At 37.9% G+C, this 20,277-nt stretch overlaps 2 protein-coding genes across 18 annotated transcripts in view; both read right to left on the bottom strand.

Annotated features, from left to right (window-relative positions):
- Positions 1-9,654, bottom strand: part of mapk8ip3 (mitogen-activated protein kinase 8 interacting protein 3) — a 31,338-nt gene extending 21,684 nt beyond the window's left edge. For 11 of the 17 annotated variants that reach the window (XM_044100937.1, XM_044100934.1, XM_044100943.1 and 8 more), the window contains exons 1-5: positions 8,657-9,654; positions 3,085-3,205; positions 2,812-2,882; positions 2,032-2,123; positions 1,256-1,279 (exon numbers count right to left, since the gene is read on the bottom strand). In XM_044100937.1, coding sequence (XP_043956872.1) covers positions 1,256-1,279; positions 2,032-2,123; positions 2,812-2,882; positions 3,085-3,205; positions 8,657-8,956 — 608 coding nt within the window. In that variant the 5' untranslated portion in view covers positions 8,957-9,654. The remainder of the gene's footprint in view (positions 1-1,255; positions 1,280-2,031; positions 2,124-2,811; positions 2,883-3,084; positions 3,206-8,656) is intronic. The other 6 variants (XM_044100935.1, XM_044100942.1, XM_044100941.1 and 3 more) reach the window with 2 other exon arrangements.
- Positions 9,655-12,072: 2,418 nt separating this feature from the next.
- jpt2 (Jupiter microtubule associated homolog 2) lies at positions 12,073-18,525 on the bottom strand. The gene is made up of 5 exons (XM_044100956.1): positions 18,344-18,525; positions 15,991-16,142; positions 15,269-15,411; positions 14,086-14,122; positions 12,073-13,468 (listed from the first exon to the last, which is right to left on the bottom strand). The coding sequence occupies exons 1-5, from the start codon at positions 18,397-18,399 to the stop codon at positions 13,191-13,193; spliced, it is 666 nt and encodes a 221-aa protein (XP_043956891.1). The 5' UTR covers positions 18,400-18,525; the 3' UTR covers positions 12,073-13,190.
- Between the last annotated feature and the right edge of the window lie 1,752 nt (positions 18,526-20,277).

Raw genomic sequence — 20,277 nt, forward strand, 5'->3', positions numbered from 1 at the left:
ATATTCATGACTGGGAGTCATTTACATGCACTCAGATGGAAGAGACTCAATGATCTGCTAATGCAAACAACAAACAGCCTCTCACACTCATCTCTGTTTAAATTTGGCTCATTTAAAGGAGCAATTCAACATTTTGAGAACGGAATTTGTTTTTCTTTTCAAAGCTTATCTTTGAGAAACTAAACGTAAATATGTCCAGTGTAATCACTGTATCTCCCCTGAGTCTAATTCAATCAATAATCCATCTTAAAAAGGTCTCCACCTTAATTACGTTAAGGAAAAATGTAACCTACTGAATTGACTTGAGACTCAACAGCCAACTTTGTTGATCAAACTCAAATTGTGTCATTTAAGATAAACCACGAGCGACAGCAGACACAGATGGCAGGCAAGACGACAAAATAGGACAAAAACATGAAGGATAAAGAGGAGAAGGTAGATTAGGAAATCTGGAAAAGACGCTGAACAAGATGCTTAATGCATTCCCTATTTTTAAAATTTGGTTTTAGAATAAAAAGTCAGCACATTCATGATTTTAAGTTGTTTTTACAAGCATTAATAACGCAGCAAATGCATAAGGAAAGTTTTTTTTTTTTTTTTTTTTACAAGCGGCATGCAAAGGTCTGAGCACTCCATGTCAATATTGTGTCAGTGTTACTAACAAAACTAGTTTGTTACCATTCTCATGCTCACGTTCTGAGAATAGTAATGAAAGGCGGATAATTAAAAAGTATTTTACAAAAAGGAACACTAATTTAACTACTAAAGAGGAATAATAAAGAGGAAAAAAAATCATGATTTTGGCTGTAGTTTGCAATAAACAGCTAAAAAGCCCCATGACTGGTTGTCAATCAACATAAAGGATATAAATCTAAAGCAGGGTCAAAAAAATGTAAAAAGAAATCACAATTTCTAAAAAACAAAAAAAAAAAACAAAAAGGAGAGAGATAAGATGAAGGTTTATGTCGTGACCTAAAGAATGGCCTTTTGAAAAGCCTCCATCATATGATCATCAGTCAATAAAAATACCAAAATTATAAAACTTTTTAATCGAGACGTAATCTGACTGAATCATTTTCATTTTACAGAGATAGACATTTTGACTTCAGGTGCTCAAACTTCCACATGACACCATTTAATTTCAGCAGAAAAAGGCAAAAAGAATCTCGGTTTTGACTCCCAAGCAGGTCAGTTCACAGGATGCAGCCGAAGGGAAGCGGGGGAGAGGGCAGCTATGGCACCAGGTTGGATTTACCTTTTCCTCCATGTGTGGCGTTGACTGTGCAAACAGCAGCACAGAGAACAAAAGCCAGCAGGACAGACAAGACAGACAGATTAGTGAAAGACAGGAGACGGTGCCATGATGACGCACAGAAACACACAAGTAAATCCTTAGATCACGGTTCCGTTGAAGTTTTCTCTCTTTAGAAGCAGTTTACTCGTGGGGGTTTCCCTGCAGCAGCTTTTTCTCTAGTTCCTAAATAAGGCTGCCTGCAAACCTCAGTGGGGTTCACGGTGCAACGCCGGCCTCCTTCAAGTGTTTTAGAAGATTTTCAGCATCAGGATTTATGACATGATCAGACACTGCTGCTGAGAAATGTTGAGCCGCAGCATTTTCTTTAAGAAGATCATCACACAGGAAAAGACTAACATGCAGCATTTTAACTGAAGCTGCTCCAGGTGTCCTGCTCCTGGTTTTCCCCTCACGCCCTGAGGCGGTGTTGAGCTCAGCGCTGCAAGCTGATAAATGAGCACCGAACATTTCCATCTTCCAATGATTTCCCAAAACGCTGCTATCCATTTTTGGCTCACTGCCTCTGGTCTGCGTCAGTGCGACAGACGAGTTGTTCTCCACAACACACGATGACGACACACAGACAAAAACGACAACAACAACAAAAAAAACCCTGATATGTCCAGAACACAACATAAAACACTTCCAACAAGACAACATGTGAGATTTACGTGTCGAATCAACACATCAGTGAACGGCAGAGAGACAAGCCGAAGCGCGAGACGACGTCCACTCACGTTCGTCCACAGCCGGGGCCTTCTGATTGGCTGTTACTCCCTGCTTGCTGCAGTTTGGACCGCTCTATGTGCTCCACGTACGTCTGGATCATCTGGGGAGCGACACACTTTACTGTCAGAAAGGTAACGAAACCTAAACTTTAGATCCGATGTTAAAAGAGATGTGACCTGGATATTTGTGTTGCAATTTAGCTGATGATCTTTTAAACATGCTCACTAAAAAAGGTTTTCAAGGCTTTTGGAACAGAGACTGGCCCACAGCATGACAGCTCCTACACTGTACAATGTGCAGACCTTGCTTCTTTTTTTTTACCCACATTCATAAACATAAAGTGTTTGTTATGGAAAAGCTCAATTCTTGTCTCATTTTATCAAGCTAGTAGATTTTAAGCAAATTCAACGTTTGCGTGAGTTTTGGGGACCAAATGGTGGCAAGATGGAAATAGGTCACTGTCAAGCTTTGAGCACAGGCTAAAAGAAAGGAGGCTGTATCTAAAAACCAGAAAACAGAGAGTTATAAATTGGTATTTAAAACTGTGATAGACACTCTGATCAACCTAAAAATTAAAGTAAAAAAATAAAAAATAAAAGAAGTTGCATTTGTTTTATATTAATTGCTAAGGTTGCAAGTGAGTGTGACATTTACTGAATATTTGTTGAACAAATTTTGTGTGACTGGGGGACATAAAACTTCCTGGTCTGAAAAAAATTTGCTCTTGAAACGCCGAGTGAAAGAACGAATGTTTTTCTGTTTTTGAGAAGATAAATGTGGTGGACTACCTCGGTGTGGCGCTGGTGAAGAGCGTTGTACTCCTTCTTCATCTCTGCTTCGCGCTCCTCAAGACGAGTGACTGCGAGAAAAAAGAAATGGTGAATTTCTAGTTTTGATGAAATGAAAATGGCTGGTTCTTCATTACTATAGTGCTCGACAAAAACCTAAGGCCAAAAATGATCCAATCGGGTTGCATTAGATTAGCAGGAGAGGCTTTTTCCAGGCTCCATCTTGAAAACTCCCTTCTGGTTTGTTTCTTAAATTACAGAAGGTCCACTCACTCTGGTCGGAGTAGTTCTTCGTCTTCAGCTCCAGCTGCTTCCCCTGAAGCTCCAAAACCTCCACCTGCATCTGCAGCTCCTTTTTGTCTGCCTCCAGACTGTCCTCAAATTCAATGAATTTCTAAAAAGGTAAAGAAATACAATGAAACAAAACACATTAACTCAATGTTAGATTTGCTTTATTTTTGGTAAATTGACATTACCAAAAGGGAAACACCATTTTGCAAACCAATAATTTACCATAAAGGAATAAGTTAATGCTTGTCTACCCTATTAATAGGCTCAGCCGTCTACATGAATGAGAGATATCTACCATCCTTATATGTACATAAATTAATAAATATACAACTCAAGAAAAAGTGAAGGGTTTTATAGTATTATAGTGATCAGATTTGCTACCGAGACACAGCAGACTGTTAGCTGATCTGATTAACACTGAGGTCAGTTTTAAGGCATTCCTTTGTGGTTTTATCATCCTTTGATTTGTCTCACTTGGAGACATTTCACAGTTTGTTTCAGCATGTAGCAGTACGGAGCGAGCCACACAGCTCCACACCTCCACACCTCCATGTCTGTGTTTTTGTTTTTCATAAAGCTGTTTACAATGCCGCCTTTTTCCCCCCCAATGCTGTAAGTACGCAGAGGCTTAATGCTGTAATCCTCTGACTGCAGGGAGACCAGAATTATTTTTGCAGCAGAGATACAGGACTTCACATGAAATAGCTCTGACAAAGATTTAACATAAAATGATTGATTTTATTGATCTATCTTAAAGTAAATACTTCCTTGCAAAAAGTATTTATAACCAATAAACATTCCCACATTTTATCACATTAAAAACATGGATTTCCTTTTTTTTTTTTTTCTAATAAACAAAAACATGAAAAGTGTGCCGAGCAGCATCCAGCACTTCTAAGTAGTTCTAATCGGTAAATAAAGTCCATCTATGTGTAACTTAATGCTATTGCAAATCCAGCTGTTCTGTTTGTCAGAAAAAAATCCGTAAACAAACGCTGTCATGACGACCAAGGCAGATGAACAAAGATAAATTAAAGGAGTTTAAAGTGGAGTCAGGTTAGAAAACATTACCCCAAACTGTGACATCTCACAGAGAAAGGCTCAGTACATCCTCCATAAATAGAAACAGCTTTGCACAGCCGCAAACCTAAACTGGCTGCCCGGGCAGAGAGATATTCACGAGATTCAAGCAGATAGATAGTAACTCTGGAGGAACTGCAGAGATCTACAGCTCAGGTGGAAGAGTGTGACTTCAACAGATCTGTTTTTCTTACATGCACACTGCAATGAGATTCAAAGCTATGCTTCAAGTATAAAGTGTCATCTGAGGTAGAATATAAATGCACAACACATTTTGTATTAGTAAAAAAAAAAAAAATTTTAAACCATGCATCACTTCCTGTATGGTTCACAATTATAAGCTAGTTTGTGTTTGTCTATCAGTCTGTCTGTACCTTATTGTTTGTGCTTTTACATGTAAAAAAACAAAAAAAAAGGTTCAATAGGTCATGGATAACTTTGCAAGGAAATGTATCACAAAATTAAAACAAAATATACTTATTTTCCCTAAAAACAGGTTTTTATTTGTAAAGCTTGGGCCTAAAAGTATTTATTTTTTTATAAGATAAAAGCTGAAAACATTTTTTTTATTTTTGTGTTTGTGCCCAAAACTGTACTCCTTTTGGATATCTGTCTTAATTTTATGAGACATCCACTTCAAAAAACATCATCCCATCACCTTAGACTGGCAAAGGAATAAACATAATCACCTTGAGTAGGATAAAAATAAAATCAACTGTTATTTAGTCAAACTCTTTGGTTCTGTGTACATTCTGTCCAGGATGAATAATTCATCAGGTATCCCTGTGATGATCGAGTGAATCTAATTTACTTCCCTGACAAACCACAGCTAAGTGCATTTAAATGCAGTTTGGTCACATTTTCAGCTATTTATAACGTGTGAAATCCATGAAGAGAGTGAAGTGACAACAGCAGGGTGGATGCTGAGAAATCTGCATAATCGCTGTGAAATCCTGTAGACTTGTTGTCGGGTCATACCTGTTTGTTTAGGATTCAACCTGAGGAAGATTTTTAATTCGAATAAGATCAGAAAACAAAACTGAAACAGAAAGTATACAGCATGTGATGCTCAGTGGTGAAAGCTGACCAGTCCATTAGAGAAAAGAAATGGCAGCTTCTTTTCAAAACAGATAATGGAAGTCTTGATTTACGGACAAGTGGAGGTTCTGTCTTTGTTTTCCATCATCTGAGGCCCCACAACCTCGTAATCTGAGCTGCTTTTTGCTCCGGCCTCCCAACATTTACTCAAGAGAGAGTTTTAATGTGTTTTGAGATTCCCCCCCATGTTTTTTCTCTTATTAGCTTTTTGTCTCTTGACCCGAGTCCAACTGTGGCTCCGTAAGCTCCAGCCTGTTTCTTTCTCTTTGCTTTTATCCCGTTGTCTGCTCAAATCGGGTTACAGTGCCAGCGCTCTGTGCGCTATTGATTTCCTTGACTGCAACCGTGCGGACGTCGTCCCATCCCCCACCGAGCGCCAGACAAAACGACCGGTTTATCCATTGCATTGTGTTCTTCGATCAAAACCACGAAGAAGAAGAAAAAAAATGCTTTATTTGGTCACTCATAAATTGTGGGCTTATCTTACTCAAAGCTTTCCAACATTTGTTGCTGACTTTAACTTCCTCAATAAAAACCATTTGATGTTGCTTTGTGATAGTCGCTCTATTCCACTGGTTAATAACGTGCTGACCAGAATCGCTCTTACAGTGTCTTTTAAAAGAGCGCCAGCGTTTTACTGAGATGTCCACATCCAGCTCTACATGTTTTAAATGTGTCTAGCTTCAGCTGCTCATCCAGATGGGCAGAGCCCTGCTGGTGACAGTTAAGTTAAAGTAAGAAGGGATTCAACAGCGACCCTCGAAGACCGACTTTGGATTCCACTGACCCACTGAACCCTTTGCCAGTGACTAACTTATGGTACTATGTTTTGTTTTTTTTATCTCACCGACTTTGTGAGCAGGCAGAACCGTTTCAAGGTCGCACGAGTATTGAATGTGGGGTACCCTCACTTGACCACCAGCTTGACCCTTTAGTTTCTCTAAGGAAAGGGTCAAAGGTATGAGGAGAAGTTGCAAACTAAAAAAAGTAAACAGCAACGTTTACCATTTCATTTATTTAATCATTTCCGTTGGGTCATTTGCAGTAAGAAAACAGGGGGAGAAAAACAAAGTTCAGTAATGAAACACAAACTCAAAGAGCCTGAGGAGATGCACAGGCTGAAGCAGAGCTTAATTTAACCTTTTATCTGTTATCTTACCTAAGCCGATCCACTGCTCCAAGTGTTTACAGAAAAATAAATAAATTAAAGACAAAAGATATATAAAAATTGCTAGCTTTAATTTGCTGGTTACTTATGAACATTTCCAATACACTAGTAAATAACTTTATTGCCTACTTTCCTTACATTCTTTGGTGTACATTTTTACGTGTAAACAAACAGCATCTTGAAGAGAAAATATGGGTAGTGTGACTTCTAAGCTTTTATATTACTGGGAGCTCTGGAGCCTAGCTTGCCTACGCCTCCGGTTGTCTTTGTTAAATGATATCAAATGATATATATGTCTTTGTAACTGATGTGTAAAAGTGAAAGATGAACTCCAACTCAGCTGTGTATATCCTGGGTTTTTATTATGTTTCCTCAGATTTCTTTGTGAGTTACCATATTTACATCACTGTTAGCAAACCAAAAAAAACCTTCTCTGAATGGTTGGGACCTTTTTAAAATTCCACCTTTTTTCTGCTTGAAGTTGCATTTTTACAATGAAGTGAAGAGATCTGACACTTCTTAGTAATTTGCAAATAAAATACGTTGTATTATGCAGCTGGAAGTGGTTTTATTCAAAATCTTTGTACTGAAAACACTCTAAACTTGTTAAATGAACCCTCCTAGAAGAGCCAGTGAAACGCATTAAAAGTAAAGTTGATGCTTGCATGGATGCCAGTGAAACGCTGAATTACAGTTAAGGCACGTTATGATCTCATGGTTGGGTATTTAAAGAATACCTAGAGGTGGAGTATGTGCTTTAATTTAATAGCTCACGTGTTGAGCTATTAAATTAATAGCTACTGTACTCTTTCTGCTTTTCTCTGCTTTGTTTGAGTGGCGCTGCACTCCAGTTACTGTTGCAAGAATCCACAGGCCGATCGTTTCTTTACTTTTGCGTTTGCATATTGAGAGCTGTTATTTTATATTTGCATATTCTTCAGAGGCCTGGCGACAGCACTCTGTAAGTGAAGCATTTTACTGTATCACTAATATATTGCTTTTCTGATGGCGGAAAGCCCAGAGAATAATAGCAGCCTTCTTGTCAGCCTTTCTATCCCTGTAAAATTACAGTCAGCAGCAGTATGAGGGGGTTTGGGTTTCTGCCCAGGGTGGCATGGTCTATTGGGTGGCATCAAGCAAACCAAAGTATTAAAAAACTTTTTCATGAAGAGGTTTTTTTTATTGCCTGTGGCGATCGATGATCACTTGATGCTGTTTCTGCGTTTTTGAAATCTGATCTGCTTTCTACAATCTCTACTACAAAAATCTTGCAACTACTTGAAATAATGGCCAAAGTATTTTTTCTTCTTTTTTTTTTTTTTTACTAAAATGATCTTGGCCAAAAAAATTTAAAATAAAATAACCTTGTTGTATTTAAGGTACAAAAAAGTCATTATTTTATTAAGATGACAATATTTAGATTGAAACCTCAACTGGATTTATTCGTCCATTCATTTATTCATTTTGCTGAAAATGGGTACAATCTTTATTTTACGTGATAAAAGGTATAAAATAGTTTATTCAATGATACCTTAGCATTGTAACCAGCAGCAGATTGAGAAACATTTAATAAAAAAAAAAAGAAAAATCAACAGGTCAGACAAGAACTGATTTATTTTTACACTGATTCTGAATGTTGACAGTTGTGTCTATAAAATTAACATCTAGTTTTTAATGTTCCTGAAAGCTACAGCATAAAAGCTGTTTTTGTTAGTTGTTTGATTGTGTGTGGTGGTAGGAGGAGGGTTTCATCCATTTATACAAAAACAACCCCTTAAATGTTCTTTTGACCGTAAATAATGGGCTTTAAATTAAGAAGAATTTGAAATTGTTTTAGACAAAAATGTTTCACAAATATGTAAAAAAGGGGGAAAAAAGTAAATTCTTGACTGAGAATATGTTTTTTGTTGTTATTTGTTTGTGAAGTGCTGGTGGAGGTCCCATGCCCTGGGGGGCCCCAAGCAGAAGCAACCAGGTTCGCTTATGCCATGGACCGGCTCTGTCACTGTACAGTAATAACTACGTTCTGCCCATACTGTACAGGCTGCTTCTTGTCATTACATGTGTAAGACTGTAAAAATCGCTACATACATAAAGTATATTGATAAATAATAGACTGACGCCAACTGTCTTAAAATGATCAATCCTTCCCAGAAGGGCCGTGACTGATGAGGTGAGGATGAGGATGAAGGAGTGTGTGTTACTCGCCTCCTCCGCCTGCTTACGCAGCGCTTTCTCCCGCTCGTACTGGGTGATGAGCTGCTCGTTGTCCTCCTTCAGCAGCTCCAGCTCCACTTCGTGCTCCTGGTTCTCGGTGAGCACCGCGTCCAGGTTCTCCAGGACGTTGACCACCAGCGGCATCAGCTCCTTCACCACCTCCTCGTCGTAGCTGTGGATGAGCCGCTCGAACTCCCGGTAGATGCTGTTGGCCAGGCCCGACACCCGCTCCGACATCACGGTGCCGGAGCCGTAGTCGTCCTGGTACACCACCTCGTCTATCTCCATCATCTTGGCAGCTGCACTCTGTTTATCCAAACAAGACTATATAAGCCACACAAAAAAAATGTTCAGGCCTGTAAGGCTGGACTGTCACAGTGTTTTGACCCAGTCAGCACTTAGGGTGGGAAATAGAGGGTATTTTATTAGAGTCTCTCCTCCAACAGGCTGCGGGAAGCGCTTATTCCATGTTCTGCAGATGCGCCGGTTACGCGTGCTGCTGTGTGCGGATAACCTTGAGCTGTAAAAGGGCCATATTGGATAAAATACGCTGATATTCACAGAGCGTTTATCAGTTGTAGTCTTAGCAGGCTGTGGGCCCCAGCCGCGGCCCAGCCTTTGGCCCCTTCCCACGGAGTGATCCAGCCTGGGGTTCGGCCCTTTCCCAGCCCATGCCGAGGAACGAAAAGCCTCCGACGATGATGTTGCACCTGCTTCTCAGCAGCCGCAGCCATGGACCCCTGCCATTACACTGGCGGGGGAAATAAATAAATAAATAAATAGGTGAATAAATAATCCGCGTCTCCCGACTGCCGCTGGGGCCCGATCCGCCACTACAGCCGCGTTCCGCCCATGTTTTTCTCCTCTTCCGGCGGGCCGCCGGTGAAGCTGCGTCGGGCGTTGATGGTGATGTCTCCCTTTGGGAGAGGCTCTCCCTGCCGTTCAGATGGAGGAGCCAGCTGACCGAGTCAGCCCCACGTCACGCCGTCTGCAATCAGTCAAGTCGTGCACACCGACAAGAAAACAGCTGTACGATTTCAAAATAAAAGCTGCTACCACGTGTCAGTGTGGACCTCTGCTGGTCGATTTGGAAACCTTTCTTCTGAAGACATTATTCCGTTTAAGTTCTTAATTATATTCCAGGCATGTTCTTATTTGCTCATTAATTATTGCATTTAGTAGTGGGGCATATTTATTTCTTCAAAACTATTTATACTTTTTGACATTTTCCTATAATGCAATCCCAAACCTGTGTTTTCCCAGGAGATCAACACCCACAAAAACATCATTTTTGAAGTGAATGCGTGTTGCTCAATTTGAATGGAACATTTTTAGCTTTCTTGTTTCGACAACTTCAGCTTTACAAATCACAATTTGAATGATGAGTTCACTGAGTATTTAAAAATTGTGCGCATAGTTCAATTGGGACAGAAAATATAAGCATTTATCACCTGCTACTTCTTTTTGAAACAAAAATATGGTTAGATTTAATTATTATTTTACATTAAATTCCCCCAGTTTGATGATTGACATGATTTCTTTGCCATATTAATACAGTTCTGTATTTTTTTCTTTTCAATGTTCATGCCGACTAAAACAAGTTAACAGTTACATTAAATTGACTAATTTTCTTGAACATAAAAACATTTTTTCAGTACCAATATGATTTATTGCGAAGCATATGACCTGAATATATAGTTAAGAAAACACTTTTTACTAATGTATTTGCATGCACATAATTTTAGAGTTTTCCTCTGTCAGATTAAATCATTTTAACAAATTAAATGAGATGGTATGAACAGTTATAGTAGCCTACTTCAACAGCCTTTTTATAAATCCCTTCTTACATTTACTTGGGATGTTTTATTTGTGTGTGTGTGTGTGTGTGTGTGTGTGTGTGTGTGTGTGTTATTATTTCTTACATCTACTTAAGTAAAAGCACATTAAAGTAATGCTATATTTGAAATAAAATAATGTACAGTGCTAATCTTATTTCCTGAAGAAAAAACAACAACAAAGCAACGCAATTCATTTCAGAAAAATAACAGGAAATTATTCATTTATTAGCATTCGTTGCTATGAACTGAGTAATAAGTATTGTAATTGTATAGTTTCCCATTTAATAAAAAAAATAAACATAATTAGAAAAATATTTATCTAAAAACACCTTCAACATAGAAAAAGGCTGTTGAAGTATTAAAACTTTTGAATCAGATTTACAAATCTATTTTTATTATTCTTATTATTATTATTATGTACACAGGGATTCTACAGAAATAATAGCAGGAAAAGTTTTTTTCTTTTTTTTAACCTCTGCTTATCCCCGTTAGTTTTATGTTGAAAGTATTAAACCGGAAGCTCAGATATTTTTGACGAAGTTTTACTTGACTTGTATCCGCATCAATGACTGATGCCAGAATCTTGGTCATAACGACCACACACTCTTCAAAATGTTCAATAAATCACTTTATATAGTTAACAGGCAGTATTTATATTTAACCACCATTTTAACATTACTTACCCATTTTATAAAATTGATAGATAAATCTTCCTTTTTAAAGATTTGCTATGTAGACAATCCCATTACGTGCTTGTCGGGGTATAGTTATTTAAACACAGAAAACAGGAATATCTCGTGTAATGTGTCGCTGTTAAAGTCTTGTGACTGACAGTGAGTCAGCAGCGTTGTTCCTCTTCAGCTTCATTTTAGAAGCCGACAGACTGAAGCCCAGAGGAGGAAATCAGCGATCACTTCACGGCCATAGGAAGACGCAAGTCGATCCAATTTCGCTTGCAATTATTACTTTGTGTTGGCCTGTCAAAATAAAACCCAAAACAAAACGTTGAGGTTTGTGGTTGTTGAATTTTGAAAAGGGATATAAATACTTTCGCTAGCCACAAGTTCTTTTGTTTTGCTGAGAAAAACATGTCTTGATGGTACCTTCTAAAAGTTGGTAGAACAGACGTCCCTCACAAGTGATGTCAGATTTCCCCCCGCCCTTTTTAAATAAACTTTTTCTACCTGTATGGAGATCTCATGTTTAGTCTATACATGTCTGGGTTTCTCTTGGTATAAACAAGCACAACATGCGTTTCTTGGCTATAGAAGTACTCTGATGCAATGTATGGTCGCTTTTCTCTGCGTCACACTTGTGACAGCATGGTGGGCTGTTAAGGTTTACACCAGCTTTGGCTTCAGCATCTTCACCTCATTGTCCAAGTCTATATAATGCACCCTAACTAGTTGCTTTCTTTAGCTGTGATCAAAAGTTAACATAAGAATTCATCATGTTTATGTCAAACCCAAGCGTAATTGATATGTAGGTGATTTTAATCACTCTTCAGTGAAATCAAGGTCATCAGAGATGCTTCCCTGTTCTTGGAGTGCAAACAAAACAAAGCTCAAATGCAAAACAAAAGTTTTATTTCAATACACAGGACTCCTTTCTTCTGCTGCACTCAATTGCTGCCAGGCACATCAAACAGAGAGGGGACAGGCTGGCATCGGAATAACTCGTCTGTGCTTAATGATGTGGATGAAAAAGGCGACCAGAGGAGCCCACCTGCACTCAGGTGGGCTGCGAGCTTGTTTAGAGTTCACACGTCTTCAGCCGTTTTAATTTAAAACATAAACAGAGGCTGACCCCAAGCAAAAGAAAGGCATGTTCTCAGATAATGCAAGCAACGAGGACAGAGCAGAGAAATATCCACACAATACATTCACATACAATCCAAATGGAATTTACTTTGAGGAAACATTTAAAAGTCAATCTTAGGATTCGTATTTGCTTGATTGTGTGTTTTGTTTTGGTTTTTTTTTTTTGGCACCCATACAGATTGTATTTTAATGTCATTTTTGTCTACATGCTAGGCAAAAGTAAATTAAATGAAGATGACAAATACTAAGCTAATAAGGTGTCTAATTACACATTTAAATGATAAAAACCGTAAAGACCTGGCAGGTCAAAAATATTGAAAGGATGCTAAATTTCTTGAAACATTTTGCACAAAACTTTGGTGTGAAAAAAACAAAAACAATCCGTTTCTCTCTCCTGACTGAAAGGCTACATATTAGGTTTATTAATAAGTATCACCTCCACAATATATATTCAGGTCCATTGAGGTTAAAATTTGTTTTCATCCAATCTACATATCCTCAAAAAACAAACAAGAAAAACCGCACAACTGAATTTGAACACTGTTACAGTCATATCGATTGGGAAATACCTAGCTAGCTGATTGACTTGTGTGTGATTGTATCATTGCAGGATTCAGCGGGGAGGAGGGGTAGGGGTGAAGACTCAAAAAAACAGGACTGAGACATAGAGAGAAAAGTGCAAAAAAAAAAAAAAAAAAGTTGAAAAACAACTAGAAATCTGATGTGGACAACAGCACCAAAAGATCTACAGGCAGCTTATGTGCTGTACAGATGAATTAACCGCTGGAGGTGCAGAACAGGAATGAGAGAAAATCAACAGGGAAGCAGACGATGAACAAACTGGGAGAAGCAATGCGTGCGAGATCATCAGTAGAAAACCACGCTGGACTTTCCTCCGGGGGGATTGAGGACCCTGTTGTGAGAGCGAGGCTTGGGCCCCAGGTGAGGCTCGTGGTTCTTCAGCATTGTCTCGTCAGGAGCCGCTGCGGCAGGTTTTGGATCCGGATTGGCCAAGACGGCTGGAGGCTCTTCCTTAGCTGGAGCTGGAGCTGGAGCAGGAGCAGGAGCAGGAGCTGGAGCAGGAGCAGGAGCAGGGCTAACAACTTCCTTTTTCACTGCCGGCTGGCTCACTTTGGCTTCAGGTGCTTAAAGGAGGAAAAACAACAACAAAAAAAGTTTCTCAAATGATGGTCACAGTAAATGAAAACTTCTTCATGTCCAACACAGAGGAAACTACGGTGCGATCACAAACATCTCCTGCTGTTCTTATGGGAGACATTTCCTTTACTTACTAGGGCGGAAAAAAATCTTTGTTTCTAATACTTCATCACTACTGTATTTAAAGTCTGCCCCAGAAACAGAGGGGGAGTTTCTACAATAAGTAGCAGATTAGTGGTAGAAATAGTTTTGCTAGATTTAGATTCCTGAAAAGAAGAAAGAGTCTTTTCCATGTGACCAAATGCTATACCATATTTATTCTTAATAAACGCAACAGAGCCAATAATGGTATACATAGGGTAACAAAAATATAAAGATTTGGGCTAATATTACCAAAAAGCATTCACTGAATTATGAGTACTGTGTGAACAAATGACCCATTTATGCAAGGTCCAAGCACAGACTTGTAGCCAATTTATTTCCATATCCATGTCTTTTAGCAAAAATATTGCCAGCATTTAAAGAATATATAAATATATATATATATATATATATATATATATATATATATATATAGTTTTGAAAACCGACAACATTAACTCACCTGGTGATTCAAGCTCAGGTCCCACACTTAGATTGTCCTGCAATAAAATGAGATACATTTATTTTATAACATAAGGGAAAAAGATTAATTCAGTTTCATTTTGATAGAAAAAAAAAAATTCTCTGTGAAACCAGGTGTCATGCAACGCAATTCTGTTGTGTTGCGCGACAAAGCAATAATAAAATACAGTTTGTAGTGTCCAGAAGCAAATTAATTATGACCAGAGACTTCAGACATAAATGACATTTTCTGCAAATGTAACAATGTTTGAGGGGGCAACTGATTGTTTTTGTTATTTATGCCTTTCTTTTTGTTAAAATACATTTTATTTTTCATTAATCTGATCCCGGTGACACTGTAGCCTAAGTAGCAATTGGATAAGTGAATATAAGAGAATTTCTGTTTATTGGCGCCAATCACTTCCACTCCATGCAGTGTGAAAACTTTAAATGAAACTAAGAGCTGAATTTTTTTAAAATAAGTAAATCCTCTGATTTACTTAGGAGCAAAGAGGTGAAGAAGGGAAGAGATAGTGCAACGAGTTCAATCTGAGTTTCTCTCCTGGGATCCCCAAGCAAAATGAGAAAAGTTTTACACCAAATCCTGTGACTGGCCACAAATTATCAATGGTTCAGGAGCTCAGGCAACACTACGACACAAACCTAAGACAGTTGCATTAGTTCTGTAGCGTCATATGTGAAACTGATTTTTTCCAAATTCATTTTAAATTATCATCCTTAATCAGCCATGTGTTTCAAGTACTGAAACGTTTTCATTTGGATCAAAAGATGAGAGGTTCAACATTTATTATAGATCTCCACACAACTTCTTTTTTATTATTATTATTTATTGGCTCTCATAAACCCACAAACTATTTTGTAATAACGTGGATAGTAAATTACATTTCATTTGGTGCTTAGTCTCATTCTCAGATCAATTTTAAGGATTGCACTTCAGTAGCCTTTAAAAAAACTGAAACAATATGATCAATTCTGGGGCTGCAGGAGAGTTAAATGAAGAACTCTCCTGCAGCCTCGGGAAGAATCGGAATCTCATCAGAGTAAAAGTTATCAATAGTTAATGATAGCCAAATAGGAGGAATCGAAGCACAAAAAGGTGCTAGGTTTTTAACAAAAACTGAGGTTTTTAATCAAAGAGACCAAAAAGTGGGGTTCTGGTCTACCTTTGGCTTGTTTGGGTGGCTTCGGCTGGAGCTTACAACAGGTGCAGACCCAAATATGTTGCTGGAGGCTCCACCTGGAGGTACCGGTCTCTGTGGCTGAAATGGTGCTTCAGGTTCCCCGAATATCCCGCTGCTCTTCCCACCTGCACAAAGTAACAGCAAGCTGTGGTCACACTTTGCAGCAGTAATAAAGTCTGGATGACGCTGAGCTCTACAGTTAAGATACCAAAAGTGTTCGACAGAAAATGGTTTTATACAACTGCACATTGAAGTGAATCCGAGTTGGATATTTTCTTTCCCCCCCCCATCTTGTCAATTTACCTTTACTGTAAAGTCGCTTCTTTTTGTTTTTATATTTTACCTAATGTGGATCTACATGCTTCATTGTGTCTGCCATCAAGCTGCTGAAAAATCTGAAATTATCCACTGACAGACATTAAAGGATGTTTCCATTCGTTTCTCTTCAGATTACAACAACGTTAAACTGTAATCTGGGTGTAGAAACAAATTCATGTCGCGTTGTGAGCACAATATAATGACAGAAAAACAAAACGTAGACAAGCTTTCGACAGTTAGACTGAGCTCAGATTTGATTTGGTTTTTATCAGACACTTGACAGAACCCAGAGGAGAGTTATGAGCAGACACATAGCAGCTATATTTATACTAACATCATCACATCGGACTCACAACTTTCACACTTTAGACTTGGACAAAGCTGACCTGGAGGATTGGAGCGTCTTGATACGCTTTGGGGCTCCTCTGGTGAGGCAAAAATTTTAGAGGCCATCTTATTAGACCGTCTTGATGGAGCGCTATCCTCTTCGTAGCCACCAAAAAGGTTACTGGAGCCGCCACCAGGAGGCTGCAGCACCCTGCATGGAAAAAATGGAAACAATAACTCTTACATTACAGACTCTTATCTCATTCAGACATACAAATATTCCTTTACTAAGAAAAGAGGACAGATAACCTTTTTATTCTTTTGTTAAAAGTTTATATCTCTAAACTAACAGACTGCTTAGGTATTCAGAGGACTCTAAGGTTAGAATTGAAGACTTCAGCGTTTAGAAATTTAAAAACGTTTTCCATTTCTAGTGCTTAGTGGAATAGTTACATAGAGTGCTACGCAAAAGGATCATTTCAATCTTTACATGCAAATATACTGCAGAAATTACCAGCAGATATAATCAGAGGAAGGAGAATAAAGAACAGGAAAGTTGCTCTGTTTCCATCTTTGTTATTCGTTGGAAGAGTCTAATTTTATCTATCACTAAACATACTGAGGAAATGTTCTGACCTCTAGTGTCTAGTAAATCAACAGGAAATACACATAAGGAATCCCATTTACAGTTAGCAATGCCGACCATCCAACTGCAACAACTATGCCGATGCTAAAAACAGTTTAAATGTCAATTCCGTGTCTTTTCTTCCCTTTCTTAACAATAATTTAATCATGATTAACAGCTGAACAGCTAGAGCTCTCTCACACACAGGACGACATCGCTTCTGTTCCCAATATGAATATTTAATGATCCATCTTGACAAGAAAGGCTCCTGTACAGTTACAATAAATTAATAATGAATTATTTAAACAAACTACAAATTCAAGGCTTTTTTTCTTGTCAAATACAAGATTAGAACTGCTAAAAATATTTTTAACTAGAATTGAAGAAGGATAAGTGTAAATTGCATGTCCTGTAAGTGTTTTTAGTTGAATTTTATTTATATAAACATCAATGCCCCATAATCTGGAGTGTATTACTGTATTAGTAGATGACCAGTGAGATGGTAAAAAAAATAAATAAATAAAAATAAAATAAAATAAATAAAAAAAATCAATGTTTTTTTTTTTAACAATACTATAAATACTTAATTACCAAAGCAATTAACATTTCAGTTTGCCCATAAGCTAAAAACATATTTTGAAGGCTCTCCTTTACAGCTATTAAAATGAACTGACCAGCTACAAATAATATTTATGTGTTGGAGCTTTAAAAAAAGATTTGAGATCAGAAATGGGACACAAAATCTCAAAGCTGAATCTCTGAAAAGTGGTTCTACCGCTCGGCCATACCTCCAGATTTTCCATTTCTTGTGCCAGTGTTGGCAGTGGAAACAAGAACAACTGGTGCTAAGTAAGCACAGGCTCCATGTCATGCTCTAACTGCTGTTTTAAACCTTTTTTGTTGTCAAAATAAAGTACGTGTACTCAAGTTCTGAAAAACCCCAACAATTTACTTTAGAAATTAATTTTTGTCTGTTAGGAAATGGAGAATAGGATCTGAAACACAAAAGCTTTCACATACTTATACAGCTCTGAGGGGGGGGGGGGGGGGAAGACTACAGCAAACTGTATTTTCAAGACGAAACTGGTTGAGCCTAAAAAGTAGTGAGTAGTTATTTTCAGGATGGATTTGGTTAAACTGCCACAAAATAATGTATTTTTTGAAAATAAGTATAGACATAAACAGTATGTAATCTAACTGTATAATGTGGCAGCCAAACATACTGTAAGGGCAGCCAAATTACATGTTATTTGATTATATGTGCTCGGGGATAAAGCTGAATGCATGAAAACATTTTATTTTCGTTTGAATATATCTCTTTAAAACAGGACACAGCTACCTTGCAGTCGACTGTTTAGTGAGGTTGACCGCATAGCTGATGTTTTCGAATGATAGTAAAAGAAAGAAGAAGGAAAAAAAAACACTCTTGAGTAACAAGAGCAATGTGACCACGCCGCTGTTATTGGTGAATACAAAGACGAGCAGTCTGAAGAGCATTTCGCACTTCCGCAGGGACAGACAACGCCTGGTAGGCTAGCTTGGAGGCTATCTTGACTCTTGAGTTTAACTTAAACAATAACACTTATACTTATGTAGTTGGGTAAATGGCCATATTACATTACGTAAAATTACCCTGGTAAAAAAAATATATTTACAGCCTCATGTTATAAGAAATTAGCAAGTGACGTTGCAAGAAAGCGAAAAACGTTACCCGACAACGTTTATCAACAGTCAAAATAAGCCTCCATCTTTCGGCTAAACTAGCCGTTAGACGGTATTATAGTCACCTGGAACTTGGTTTTTCACCAGTATCCAATCCTTGAAATATGTTCGTCGAAGTCATAGTGATTTTGTTTGAACTACGTCAAGTTTAAGAAGGAAACTTCTTCAGTTCGCCACCTAGACGACCAATAACTTCGCCCCCTGTCTGCGCTGCAGCCAACAAAAGTCCCGAAGAATTTAACTCCACCCAGCTGTGACGCAGAGAGTTGTTATTGGTCAGCAGTCAACTGAGCAGCAATAGGGTTTGCGTGGTTCGATCACCCTGAGAAGAAAATGTACGCGACTGGCGGAGTCTAATTTCCTAAGACACAAATGCTTATTGTATTTTTATAAGGTTTACATATACGAAAGGTTGATGCTTCAATAGCTTCCTTACCCTGCAGAAACAACACTTATACGTGTCCACCGTTATTGTGAGTGGCAAGGTCGCTTCGCAAACCAATGTTTTTCAAGGAAATAACGTTACAAAGCTCTTTTCCATATGCACTACAACCTACGTTAAATTGCTTATATATCTTTTTTATATTTACGTAAATATATAGGTGTCTGCCATATTGTGAATGGCAAGTTCTCCTTGGAAAAGCAATTATTTTCTGTCTCAAACAGTCTCAGATGTGTAAACTGAAAAATTGAAACTTACATTAATTTGAGTTTGACACATAATCATAAAACACTTTTTTAAATTAAATTTCTTTAATGTTTTGTTGCATTGTCTTTTAAACTATGTGACTTGTGTCAAACGTTTAGGTATTTTTCCACAAACTTCTCCAATGCTGAAATTTTGGGCCATTTCTCTTGACAGAACCTTGCTTACCTTTTTAGTTCTGCTCACAATTTGTTTGATTGGACTTAGATCAGAGCTTCATTTTGATTAACTAAAACATTGATTTTGTTGACATTAAGCCACTGCACACCTAATTTGATTGTGTGATTAAGGCTGTTGTCCATGGGAAGACCCAATCCCAATAATTTTCATGTATTAACTTTTTGACTGATATCTGGAGATGCTGCTTTAGTACTTGTTGAAAATGTTCTTTCCATCTAAATTTTCATGCCCAACAGTTCCGTCCGCAGCCAAGCACCTACATACCATAATGCTGGTTCCCTCAATAGGGAGCAAGCCTTCTCTATTTTCTTCCAAAAGAAGATGCAACTAAACTAAATATTTTTAGTTTAATTTAGACCACAAGAGATATGTACAAAAAATAGTATTTGTCTCTGAGTGCATTTGTAGATTGAAAATGGGTTTTTTATATTTATTTTCTCTTTGAGAGGCCTTTCAGTCAGTGTTTGCTCAGAAATTATTTTCATTGCATATCATGAAACTCTCTCTCAGGTGAAGCCAGAATCTTCACAAGTTATTTTGCTTTTGTTCTGGGGCTGGTGCACCAGTTTTCACACCAGTAAAATGTAGAAAAATATGTATATATTTTTAGACTTATGAACCTTCAGGCATCTTGAAATTGTACTCTGGGATGAATCAGATTTATAGAGGTATTCTTGACATGTTAGTTATTTTATTTTCTTATTTTTATACAATATCGCTCAAAAACCAGCATGTTTGCTGGGGTTGCCTTAAAATACATTCACAAGTGTGCCTCTGTGACATTCAGAAGTAGCAGACTGACCTCTGAGAAACTTATAAAGTGATGACATTATCATCTGGGTTTCAACAAATTGTTCTAAGCCACAGAGATCTTAGACATGTAAACAGGATTAAATAAAAACTTATCTACAAAATAACCGCCTTAGTATTTATTTTTAAATGATATATTTTTAATTTATTCTCACACTGTAACACCAGACCAAACAATAAAACAATTTTACTTAAAATCTTTTAAACAGGCTAAAATGTGCCACTCACAATATGGCGGCGATGTTTACGTACGATCCGACCTTTACGGAGAATCTACTACGCTTCCGTCTGCGTTTTTTGGGA

This window comes from Gambusia affinis, linkage group LG19 (genome assembly GCF_019740435.1).
Source record: "Gambusia affinis linkage group LG19, SWU_Gaff_1.0, whole genome shotgun sequence".
Taxonomy (NCBI): Eukaryota; Metazoa; Chordata; class Actinopteri; order Cyprinodontiformes; family Poeciliidae; genus Gambusia; species Gambusia affinis.

Excerpts from the sequence above, each read along its gene's own strand:
- jpt2 (XM_044100956.1), bottom strand. The coding sequence starts at position 18,399 with ATGACTTCGACGAACATATTTCAAGGATTGGATACTGGTGAAAAACCA. Across the intron at positions 16,143-18,343 it reads GGTGAAAAACCAAGTTCCAG|GGTGCTGCAGCCTCCTGGTG; the intron begins GTGACTATAATA and ends TTTTCCATGCAG. Across the intron at positions 13,469-14,085 it reads ACCTGAGCTTGAATCACCAG|CACCTGAAGCCAAAGTGAGC; the intron begins GTGAGTTAATGT and ends TCCTCCTTTAAG.